Below are 13084 nucleotides of genomic sequence, written 5' to 3'. Positions count from 1 at the left end.
TAGATATGACACTCAAGGTTACAGGTGTCTGTATAGATATGACAGGTGTTTCCTACATATGTACTCAAGGTTACAAGCTGTCTACAAAAAAAAACTGACACAAGGGCCTAAGAAAGATATATAAAGAGGATTATTCCTCCTTTGGGTGTTCAGAACTTGACAGAGGTAATCTTCTTGGAACCTGCACGCAATAAAGATGACTCCAAATTAATGGGCTCATTAACGCGTCTTGTCCAGCTTGCTGATTTTTGATACAACAGGGGTAGAGGGCTATCGGCCATGAGTGTTGAGTGGTGAGGGCTGTGACTGGGGATGGGAGATCATGTGCAGCACTGGTGGAGGTGGGCTCTAGATATCTAAGACTTGTTGTGGTTCTCAATTGGTGAGGTTGAAGAAAAACACATTCGGGTGGTGGGGGAGGTCTTCATAACAAGACTCAAGGCTCCTTCAATGAGTGTGGACTCTCAGAGTTGGTGCAGAGCAGTGATCGCGAACTTTTTGAGCTCGGCGTGTCAGCATTTTGAAAAACCCTAACTTAACTCTGGTGCCGTGTCACATATACAGATATTTTGATCTTTGCAACCTTAGTAAGAAAGATTTATATTTTGGATATTTATTTTATATATTTAAATGCCATTTAAGACGGAAAAATCAGAGAACCAAGATGGCGGCATAGGTTAACGCCGGAGTTTGCTGCTTTGAACAACTACTTCAAAAGTGAAACCAAAAAACGGAAGGGACATCACCCAGAACCACAGGAACGCTGGCTGAGTCGAAGTCCTACAACTAGGAGGAAAGAGAAACGCACACGGACACTCAGAGGAGGCGCAGTGCTGAAGTCAAATTCTGAGGTGCGGAGTGTGCGCGGAGCGGGCTGGGGGCGGAGGGCGGGGTTGTTGTTTTCAATCGGGAGGGAGTCGCAGACTCTGAGCACCAGATCCGGGCGAGTCTTTAGGGACCCAGACTCAAACGGGAGAAGTGGGACTGTCTGGCTTCGGTCAGAGCGAGTGCAGCTTTCTCTCCGAGCTTTGCAGCGGGTGCTGGGACTCAGAGAGGCAGAGCCCCTTGGGACAGGACTGAGAGCCGCCATAACTGCTCTCTCCGGCCCACCCTGTTGATCCTGTGCAACCCGCCCCGCCCAAGCCCTGCACAGAGGCATTTGCCCGATAGCCTCAGGCAAAGGCTAGATTAGCACCTCCCTAGAGGACAGAAGTTCTCTCACTGCTGACACAGCTGATTCTCATAGCCACTTGGCCTGGAGGTCAAACCCTCCCTGGAATTAGCTACAACAATCAAGATTTATCTATAAGACTGCGAACAAAGACCACTAGGGGGTGCACCAAGGAAGCATAACAAAATGCGGAGACAAAGAAACAGGACAAAATTGTCAATGGAAGAAATAGAGTTCAGAACCACACTTTTAAGGTCTCTCAAGAACTGTTTAGAAGCTGCCGATAAACTTAATGAGATCTACACGAAAACTAATAAGACCCTCGATCTTATATTGGGGAACCAACTAGAAATTAAGCATACACAGACTGAAATAACGAATATTATACAGACGCCCGACAGCAGACCAGAGGAGTGCAAGAATCAAGTCAACGATTTGAAATGTGAGGAAGCAAAAAACATCCAACCGGAAAAGCAAAATGAAAAAAGAATCCAAAAATGCGAGGATAGTGTAAGGAGCCTCTGGGACAGCTTCAAGCGTACCAACATCAGAATTATAGGGGTGCCAGAAGATGAGAGAGAGCAAGATATTGAAAACCTATTTGAAGAAATAATGACAGAAAACTTCCCCCACCTGGTGAAAGAAATGGACTTACAGGTCCAAGAAGCTCGGAGAACCCCAAACAAAAGGAATCCAAAGAGGACCACACCAAGACACATCATCATTAAAATGCCAAGAGCAAAAGATAAAGAGAGAATCTTAAAAACAGCAAGAGAAAGAAACTCAGTTACCTACAAGGGAATACCCATACGACTGTCAGCTGATTTCTCAACAGAAACTTTGCAGGCCAGAAGGGAGTGGCAAGAAATATTCAAAGTGATGAATACCAAGAACCTACAACCAAGATTACTTTATCCAGCAAAGCTATCATTCAGAATTGAAGGTCAGATAAAGAGCTTCACAGATAAGGAAAAGCTAAAGGAGTTCATCACCACCAAACCAGGATTATATGAAATGCTGAAAGGTATCCTTTAAGAAGAGGAAGAGGAAGAAAAAGGTAAAGATACAAATTATGAACAACAAATATGCATCTATCAACCAGTGAATCTAAGAATCAAGTGAATAAATAATCTGATGAACAGAATGAACTGTTGATTATAATAGAATCAGGGACATAGAAAGGGAATGGACTGACTATTCTTGGGGGGGAAAGGGGTGTGGGAGATGTGGGAAGAGACTGGACAAAAATCGTGCACCTATGGATGAGGACAGTGGGTGGGGAGTGAGGGCGGAGGGTGGGGTGGGAACTGGGAGGAGGGGAGTTATGGGGGGGGAAAAAAAGGAACAAATGTAATAATCTGAACAATAAAGATTTAATTAAAAAAAAAAGACGGAAAAATCAAACAAAAGAATGAGTTTGTGAGTCACCTCTGACTGCGTGTCATAGGTTCGCCATCACTGGTGTAGAACTTAATCCTGTTTGTATTTGCCAAGCAGTCACTACACCACACATGCTGAGTAATGAGTAGGGAGTCAAGGAGATGACTATGGGGGCTGTGGGTGTGGGAGTGCAGGTGGGAGAGGTGTGGGAGAAGGAGTGATGTTCCCTTGGAGAGGGAGTGTGAATTCATGGCCACAGGACACTGGATGTTGCAATAAGGGTGAATGAGGAGTGAGTCCATTTTTGGTGCTTACTGGCTGATATAAGATGATATGAGGGATTTTACTGTAATTGTATGAAAATAGGGGTGTTGTGGTGAGACCTGCCAGGTGCAGAGCTGAGCTGTCACATATATGCACACCTCCTATGGTTGTCGAGGGCTGACACATTGATCAATGGGAACGAGATAACATATATTGCTGACAGCTGGGCTTGCATGTTTGCAGTGGAATTGGGAAGGAAAATGGAAAGAGAGAGAGAAACACATTACACAGGCTGTGAATTAGACATTTGGAGGAGAAGATGAGTAGGAAATACAGTGTTTTCGTCATGGCAAATTTATGTTGCCTTTGAAGATGTGCCCCTGGAAATGAAGCCGTGTGAGAGAAGTGTGGTTCAAAGAATTATGTTGAGCAGGTAGTGCAAGGTGATGGCCTCAACACCATGGTATCAGAGCCAGATGGGTGAAGCACAAGGTCACGTTTTTTCATGTCTCTGAGGCACATCTGGGTGATAACAAGAGTACTGCCTGAGAAAATAAGTGATAAATCATTCACATTTTCTTTATGGCCAACAAATCTCTCTTCCCTATGTTGGTGACACCGCTGTATTAACAAGAGGCAGTGTGGCCTACATGTGAGGCCCAGAGCTCAGGTATCTTCTCTCTGCTCAACTGCCTTTATTGTTGTGGGAAGACACAGTAACAGTAGGAATGTAAGGAGAGAGTGACTTTGATCGGCCGAATGCCTGGTGTCTCGTCTGATGAAGTGTAGAGGGAGATTACGGATGTGGAGGGTGGGAATTATTAAGACCTTGAAATCCTAGGAGAAAAGCTAATCGTGGATTGAACTGTCCCCATTATGACAGAATATGAACTTTGAGGACGTGGCCGTTGTCTTCTCTGAGGAGGAGTGGGGGATCCTTGATGAGGCTCAGAGACTTCTCTACTGCAATGTGATGCTGGAAGTGTTTGCACTCGTCTCATCTGCAGGTAAGACCGTCACATTTGTCCCAATGTCCTGAGGTAATGTCTACTCTTCCTTTATTCTCCAAGCACAGCTCTCACAGCCACACCATGGCCTCTACTAATATCGCCCACTGTCCTTTCAAATGGGCTGTGGCTGCCCGGGGCGAGCTGTGTGGGGAGTCCTGAGCTCTGGACTCCCCAAGCATCCCTTACACCCACTGCCTCAGAAAATGCAATTAGTGTCTGGCAGTCAGGAGTCTTGCAATGAGCTTAATGGGACCCACTTTGAACTTTCTCTTCCTGGGAAGGTGACAATGTCCTCATGGCTTCCACTTCTACACCATTCATCCAGGTAAGGCGCTTTGTGACAGCCTGTGCCAGGTTATCATCTCTACTTACATGAACCGTAGCTGTACTTGTAACATCCTACATCAATTGTTGTTTGTAATATTTCCTTTCCTGAATACTATGGCATTCCGAATTACTCTGGGTTAGTGCTGGCTGCCTACCTCCCTTGTCTTTCATTAATACTCTGAATATTTAGGTTGTATGTATTTATGGAGTAGAAGGTGCATGGAGAAACCTGTATTTTGTGTCAGGGTGAACTGGCAAGATGGTCTCTGATGAGGCCTGATACTACTGAGTGGAAACTGGGGGTAAGTATCACATGAGGGATTCTTTCAGATCACACCAGGAACCCACTTGTGTTTGACCATCTTTAGGTGCAGATGCATTTGTCCACACCTTATTTCTACATTTTCTTTACCGTTATTGACATTTTGATGATTGATCATTTCATCTGTATCGTCATGTCTTTTGGCTATCTTCACCTTTGTCACTTTTTACATCACCTGTCCCTGGGCACTGCTCCCTGTGCTATATTCTCCTACATGGACCTGCACATGTGTTATGAGGTGCACATACATGCTTAAGTACTCCTAGAACCTCTGCTCTTGAATTTTATTAGGAATAAGACATAAGCAACCTTCTGCACAGCTTGCCCATGTCACCAGCACACAAGCCCTGCTGAACACTGTTAGCAGAAGAAGGAGCTGATGATCATGCTTCAATTCTATGTGGTGCTTGCCATTTTTGTGTCATATTCTTAGTGAGGCTTTCCTTGTTTTATGATATTCAGAGTTCCAGAACTTTACTGGAGCCTTTGATAAATCCTTCCAGCACATCTGTTATTTTCAGACAATTGCATGGAACGCATGTATGATGTGTAACATATTTTTGTAATGGAACTTCCCTTATCACCGTAGTCAACATCCATTTCCTCCTCATTTCTCTGCTTTTAGGTTGTTGTCATAAAACGGATGATGAGGAGGCCTGTTCTGAGCACAGTGTATCTGCAGAAGGAGCGTCACAGGTCAGGGTGTCTAAGACAGAGCCAGCAACCCAGAGGACCCATGTGTGTAAGCGGTGTTTCTCTGTGTTCAAAGACATTCTGCACCTGACTGAGTCACAAGCAGCGTACCTTGAGCAGAAAACCTTCAGGGACGCATGTGTGAGAGACTTTTGTTTCAGTGCAATCCCTCGTCAGCAACAGAGGGAAGCCAGTGGAGAGAAGCCCTGGAAAGAAGCTGTGGACAGGGCCTCGTTTGTGACCAGCTGCAGCTTCTACTTATCAGGGCTGCCTTCATCCAGGAGGGAGGTTGGGGAAGACTTGCCAGCCACCTCAGAGCTTCTCCAGCTCCAGGCCCCTCTCGACACTGAGGAGCCACACAGTGGCAGTGAGATTTCCCAGAAATTTCTCAGTGGAAAAGGTCATAACCAGTGGGATCAATGTGAAAATGCAGCCAGCCATAACCAGAAAGTTGTTCAACAGAGCGTCTGTTCTGGAGAAGTGAACGATGAATGGAACAAATCCAGAAAAATTTTTAGAGGAATCTCTAACCTCATTCGACATACGAAAGTTCACAGTGGAGAAAAGCCATATGAGTGTAGTGATAGTGGGAAGGCCTTCGGATATAAGACTAACCTCAATCAATACCACAGACTTCACATTGGTGAAAAGCCCTATGTGTGTAGTGAGTGTGGGAAGTCATTTAGGTATACCTCTGTACTTAATCAGCACCATAGAGTTCACACTGGGGAAAAGCCATATGAGTGTAATGATTGTGGCAAGACTTTCAGTCATAGGTCCAACCTCACTGAACATCAGAGAGTTCACACTGGAGAAAAACCGTATGAGTGCAGTGAATGTGGGAAATCTTTTAAATGCCATGGTCACCTTTTTAAGCACAGGAGAATTCACACAGGAGAAAAACCTTATGAGTGCAGTGAATGTGGGAAATCTTTCAGGTGCCATAGTCACCTGTATACCCATAGGAGTATTCACACTGGAGAAAAGCCCTATGTGTGTCGTGAGTGTGGGAAGTCATTTAGGTATATCTCTGTTCTTAATCAGCACCAGAGAGTTCACACTGGGGAAAAGCCATATGAGTGTACTAATTGTGGCAAGACTTTCAGTCATAGGTCCAACCTCACTGAACACCAGAGAGTTCACACTGGAGAAAAACCTTATGAATGCAGTGAATGTGGGAAATCTTTTAGATGCCATGGTAACCTATTTGCCCACAGGAGAATTCACACTGGAGAAAAACCTTATGAGTGTAGTGAATGTGGACAGTCCTTCAGACATAGAAATACCCTTACTAAGCACCAGGGAGTTCACACTGGAGAAAAACCTTATGAGTGTACTGAATGTGCGCAGTCCTTCAGACATAGAAATACCCTTACTAAGCACCAGAGAGTTCACACTGGAGAAAAACCTTATGAGTGTAGTGAATGTGGGAAGTCCTTCAGACGAAGGCATTCCCTCACTGAACACCAGAGAATTCACACTGGAGAAAAACCTTATGAATGCAGTGAATGTGGGAAATTTTTTAGATGCCATAGTAACCTTTTTGCACACAAGAGAGTTCACACAGGAGAAAGGCCTCATGAGTGTATTGAATGTGGGAAATCTTTTAGCCAAAAATCTCACCTCCTTAGACACCTGATTGTTCACAATGGAGAAAAGCTTTAAATGTGCACCAAATACTTTCTTTTGCTCATTGACAATAACAACATTGAAAGGGTCTTTTTGATACCCATTGAACAGAACATGAACCCCTTTTATCACAACATTTACTCCGCTGGAATCCTCATAAAATTTCAAGTAGAAGCGATGCTTTAAATAACTGCATGGCACCTGCTAAGCTGCTTGGGCCTACTACCCGATTGAAATCACTGGGAGTATTTCTGGCTGAGGCGATTTCACCTCCACCACCTGGCTCACCTGAACAGGGTGCCTCAGTCACAACCCCTGCATGGTCAGGGAAAAGGAATTCTGTGTTCTCACCTCGGCCTGAGCAAACTGTGATTACTCCTAGCCTTTGGCAGGATTTTCATTCCTCTCACTAGGAAATGGAGTTATTGAAGGTTCATCCACGCACCCATCCTCAGCTAAGAAGAGCTACCTCTCTCAGAGACATAGTGGCTCTCACCTTATGCTGTGATGAATTGCTTCAGGTTCCAATTCACCAACCTGCAAACCCATGGAATTTTCCAACACGTCTCTGGTTTATGATCTTTTTGTCCAGGTGCTTTTACTCATGTACTAGTACCTTTCATTTTGTTGGTCCTATTCATTGCCTGGATTGATTTGAAAGCACACTTGGCATCCGTCAGCTTGTACAGGGGAACAGACATATTGGGAATCCCCAACCTGCTGTGCTCCCGAAGGCAAAGCGTGGCTTCAGAAAATCAATTTGTCCCGTATTCACTTGTAATGCAGTGCTGCCCTAGACCTGGAAAGAAAGGCGGCATGACTTGGTGGTTCTCATTTGCAGCCTGGGGCCTCCTGTGATTGAGGTCTGAGGCCATCCTGAAGATGGGGGTGGGGGGCTTTGTTGTGCTTCTGTGAACAATGTGAATCATATTCTCTGTTCACAGTGTGTATTACATACTGTCAAGGTGCCCTGTGCCGTTATGAATGACACTTCATAGGCTGGTGTCGCTTGTGTTGAGACTCTGAGGGTTAGGTTAAACTACAACTGGGCCAGAATCCCTGTATTCATGGTGAGTGGGAAAGAGTGCAGTGAATTAAGTGAATCGCGCCTCTTCTGAACGTTACCCACAAATGACCAAGGACATTTGACTTGGGTGGTCATTGTACACAGGCGTCCTCAGTTCCTCCATTACTGTTTGCTGTGGCTAAAGTCATTTTTAGAGAAAATAATCTAAACGGCCTGTTTCCTCTTCTGGCCTCTCTAAGGTGTTCACCTCAAGGTTTGCTCAACAGGCAAGACCTCAAAGCTAGAGGAAGGGCAATCTTGTAGTCATTCCCAGGATGTGGCATTTGTGACCCAGTCAGCCTTCCTGTTGATTCTGATGGCCATAGTCTTCACTGCTTGCCAATATTTGCTGCTGCTGAGGCAAGGCTGGTGCTCCCAGGAAATTAGGAGAGAGATGGTAGAGCCCATATAGGGTTGTCATTTTAATTTTCTAACAAGACAGGGATATCGGGGCCTTTATTTGGAACCACATTTTGAGGTTTTATTTAGGTATGTTTGTACTATTTGGTGAGCTTGGACATAGGGATCAAGCTCTTAAATGGTCACATGTGACATACACTTATCTCTCACCCGTATACAGGTCAGGCAAAACCAGGCATACAGATGTGAATATGCAAAACACAGAGTTGACTCTCTATTTTTCTTAATAAGTATTTTACATATTTTAAAATATTTTTAATGACTTTTCACAAAGCGAGTAAGGGAGGGAGAGAGAGAGAGAGAGAGAGAGAGAGAGAGAGAGAGAGAGAGAGAGAAATGGTGATATTAGAAAGAAACATCAAGCAGCTGCCTCCTGCACGTCACCTACAGGGCATCCAGGCAGGCACGTGCCTTGAGCTGGAATGGAAACAGTGACCTTTTAGGGCAAGGGTTGGTGCTCAAACATCTGAGGTTCACTGGCCAGGAAAGAGTTTATTCTTGTTTTTTATTATTTTTAAATTATTGTAGTAATTTTCATGCCAACAGCTCTACACCTACTTGTGCCACACCCTGTAGTTACCTCCTGCCCTTTTGTAATCTCTCCTTCTGCCTTCCCAAGCCCTAAATGCAGTCATTGATTATCCTTCCTTTACCAGATTAGTTATTATTTTTTTAAGATTAGTTAATTTTTTCATAATTTCAGAAACACTATAAGGGGTACACAAATATTGCTTTCCTTCATGCTACACAGTTATTTTGAGATTCGACACGAATGCTTATGTGAATAGTTAATTATTTTTTATGGCTGAGTCATACTGTGTTCTGTGAATAACCAGTTTACCTATTGATCTGTCTATGGTTTTAGTTCTTTCCAGGTTTGGGATATTAAAAATAAATCTGCTGGGAATAATCCCTTCAGTTCTTTATATAGAGGTATGTTTTACTTATCAAACTGATGTAGTGTAGGTGAATGTTTTACCTGTTAGTATATGCAGAACTGTGTTCTAAAATGGTCTCATTCCCTTTGGCTTTCCACCCACCCACAGTCATGAAATTTCTCATTTTTCCACAAACCTGCCAGCACATGTGATATTTAATCTTTTTAATAATAGGCCGAGAAATGAGTGTAGTGTTAACTTGCTTTGTTTTAATTCCATTTTCCTAACAAATTTTTTAAAAATTTTTCCCCCCAATAAATATTTATGGTGAACGTTTTTTCATGCAATTATTTACACTGTATTTGTCTTCTTTGTTGAAATGGCTGGTCAGCAGAGGAGTGCAAGAATCAAGTCAAAGATTTGAAATGCGAAGAAGCAAAAAACACACAACCGGAAAAGCAAAAATGAAAAAAGAATCCGAAAATACGAAGATAGTGTAAGGAGCCTCTGGGACAGCTTCAAGCATACCAACATCAGAATTATAGGGGTGCCAGAAGATGAGAGAGAGCAAGATATTGAAATCCTATTTGAAGAAAAAATGACAGAAAACTTCCCCCACCTGGTGAAAGAAATGGACTTACAGGTCCAGGAAGCGCAGAGAACCCCAAACAAAAGGAATCCAAAGAGGACCACACCAAGACACAGCATCTTTAAAATGCCAAGAGCAAAAGACAAAGAGAAAATCCTAAAAGCAGCAAGAGAAAGAAACTCAGTTACCTACAAGGGAATACCCATATGACTGTCAGCTGATTTCTCAACAGAAACTTTGCAGGCCAGAAGGGAATGGCAAGAAATATTCAAAGTGATGAATACCAAGAACCTACAACCAAGATTACTTTATCCAGCAAAGCTATCATTCAGAACTGAAGGTCAGATACAGAGCTTCACAGATAAGGAAAAGCTAAAGGAGTTCATCACCACCAAACCAGGATTATATGAAATGCTGAAAGGTATCCTTTAAGAAGAGGAAGAAGAAGAAAAAGGTAAAGATACAAATTATGAACAACAAACATGCATCTATCAACAAGTGAATCTAAGAATCAAGTGAACAAATAATCTGGTGATCATAATAGAATGAGGGACATAGAAAGGGAATGGACTGACTATTCTTGGTGGGGAGAGGGGTGTGAGAGATGCGGGAAGAGACTGGACAAAACTCGTGCACCTATGGATGAGGACAATGGGTGGGGAGTGAGGGAGGAGGGTGGGGCAGGAACTGGAAGGAGGGGAGTTATGGCGGGCAGAAAGAGGAACAAATGTAATAATCTGAACAATAAAGATTTAATTAAAAAAAACATGAGGAAAGAGGTGGACACAAGAACATAGTGTTGAGAGTAGCTTATCTTATCTTGCAATTTGAAAAGAAGGGCTTTGAATCAGAGGAGCTAACAATCTTGCAGTTTAATTACCAGCTGCATCTCATTGATTATGGACGGCTACAGCAAGGAAAAAGAAAGGCCCTTTTGCTGTCCTTACAGGTAGGAACTCTATCAATGATGAGATACGCACCCCTGTGGTTGTGCTGTACAAGACTCCATCCGTCATAGCAGCCTAAGGGAGATTCTCTGCTGAATTTGGAGAAGCAAGTTTCCATGTTGTGAGAGGGGAGCATGGCTTGGACCTGAAGGATACATTCCAAGGGCTGAGAATAGCTGCTGGCCAACAACCACCGGAAAACAGGGGCTTGGTTCTACACCCAAAAGAAATGGAATTCTGCCCTATCTGGTTTGGATCAGTGGATGGAGCATCAACTTCTGGACTGAAGGGTCCTGGGTTTGATCCTGAGCAAGGGCACATGCCCGTTGTGTGCTCCATCCCCAGTAAGAGGAGTGCAGGAAACAGCCAATCAATGATTCTCTCTCATCATTGATGTTTCTCATTCTCTTTCCCTCTCCCTTCCTCCCTGAAATCAACAAAAGCATTTAAAGAAAGAAACAGTTCTGTCAAACAAACACATACACACAAAAAACACATGAACTTAGAAATGAACCCTGAATTTTCCATGAGATGGTGGTCTCTGCCAACACTTTGAATTCAATCAGTATGACCCTGGGCAAAAGTCCCAAAGAGCCTATAGCTGAACTACTTCACTATGAAACTCATATAGTAAAGGTGTGTGTCCTAAGCTGCCATGTATGTCCAGCTGGTTACACCAAAATAGGAAACAAATGCCCTGTTCCTCATTCATGTTAGTCACCCCATGGGCATTGCTAGCCTTGTACCTAACTTCCACATTTCTTTGTTAAAAGTGAAACACATTTTAGAGTTATTGTATGGTCTCTTCTTTTTTCTAAGGAACACTGACGTCAAAACTGCCTACATGCTGTTCGTACTGGTCTCCATGAGATCTCAAGAGTTTTTGCTTAACAATGATTTCCTCTGTGCCAGAAGCCGATCCACCCTTGCTGCTTGACACAGTCGCTGCAGGGAAGAAACATCTGCACAGCTTATGTTTCGAGGGACCTGGCGTATATGGCATGTTTGCTCCCCCTCTTAACACTATGTGTTTTAAACTGGACCACCTCCCAGAGAAAGGTTGTTTCCCCAGGTGAGGATTTTTCCCTGGAGTTAGGGAGGGAATAAAACCCCTTAACTAAGAGCCAGGCGGGTAATGAATCGCTTTAAATATGAAAAATCACCCTTAAGCTACATAATCTTTACTTGTGATAATCTCCTTCAGTTACTTCCTTGTAGCTTAATAAAACAATAGGTAACCTCGGAATGGAGATAAGAAACGCCCTAACCTTTGGAATAGAATTGATAGGATTAAAATCAACTGGTATAAATACAGATGCAACAAGACAAGAAACACAGAACTTGCCTGGAGATCCTGGCTACAGAACCTGGCTAGGCTGCTGGTGCTGTGAGGATAAATCCCAGCACTGTTAACTCAGAGGTGCCCAGGGTGCGGGCAGGGAGCTGGGGTAGGGGCCGCTGTGGCGTTGGGTGCTCCCCCGGCTTAACCAGCCTTGGGTCCTCCTCAGGTCTTGGATGTGCTAGTGCCTCTGGCTGAGGCCTGCTAACCAGCCTCTCCCAGGTCTTCGCCTGCAGGGCCTGCTCTCGCTTGCTCCCTCCTCCGGCTGCTCTCCCTCCCCCTGCTCCCAGGACGGCAGGATGGCTGTGCAGGGCACCCCGCGCTTCCTCCTGACCTTCGATTTTGACGAGACCATCGTGGACCAAGACAGCGACGACTCCATCCTGCGCACCGCGCCAGGCCAGCGGCTGCCAGAGAGCCTGCGCGCCACCTACCGCGAGGGCTGCTACAACGAGTACATGCAAAGGGTGTTCCAGTACCTGGGCGAGCAGGGTGTGCAGCCGCGGGACCTGCGTGCTGTCTACGAGGCCATCCCCCTGTCCCCGGGCATGGGCGACCTGCTGCAGTTTGTGGCCAAGCAGGGAGCCTGCTTCGAGGTGATCGTCATCTCCGATGCCAACACCTTCGGCGTGGAGAGCGCGCTGCGCGCCGCCGGCCACCTGGGCCTGTTCCGCCGCATCCTCAGCAACCCGTCCGGGCCCGACGCGCGGGGGCTGCTGGCGCTGCGGCCCTTCCACTCCCACAGCTGCGCGCGGTGCCCCAGCAACATGTGCAAGCACAAGGTGCTCAGCGACTACCTGCGCGAGCGCGCCCAGGACGGCGTGCACTTCCAGCGCCTCTTCTACGTGGGCGACGGCGCCAATGACTTCTGCCCCCTGGGGCTGCTGGCCGGCGGCGACGTGGCCTTCCCGCGCCGCGGCTACCCCATGCACCGCCTGATCCAGGAAGCACAGAAGGCCGAGCCCAGCTCCTTCCCTGCCACCGTGGTGCCCTGGGACACCGCCCAGGAGGTGCGCCTCCATCTGCAGCAGGTGCTGAGGGTGTGCTGA

The 13084-nt window shown here is 45.4% G+C and overlaps 1 protein-coding gene and 1 pseudogene across 1 annotated transcript; both read left to right on the top strand.

Moving 5' to 3' along the window:
• The first annotated feature begins 4120 nt into the window (after nucleotides 1-4120).
• LOC132217223 (zinc finger protein OZF-like) lies at nucleotides 4121-6866 on the top strand. Its single transcript, XM_059667306.1, has 2 exons — nucleotides 4121-4150; nucleotides 5288-6866. The coding sequence occupies exons 1-2, from the start codon at nucleotides 4121-4123 to the stop codon at nucleotides 6830-6832; spliced, it is 1575 nt and encodes a 524-aa protein (XP_059523289.1). The 3' UTR covers nucleotides 6833-6866.
• Nucleotides 6867-12211: 5345 nt separating this feature from the next.
• Nucleotides 12212-13084, top strand: LOC132216463 (phosphoethanolamine/phosphocholine phosphatase-like; annotated as a pseudogene).

This window comes from Myotis daubentonii, chromosome 15 (assembly GCF_963259705.1).
Source record: "Myotis daubentonii chromosome 15, mMyoDau2.1, whole genome shotgun sequence".
NCBI lineage: Eukaryota > Metazoa > Chordata > Mammalia > Chiroptera > Vespertilionidae > Myotis > Myotis daubentonii.
Note: the sequence above shows the minus strand (reverse complement) of the source record. Positions and strands in the feature narration are given on the sequence as shown.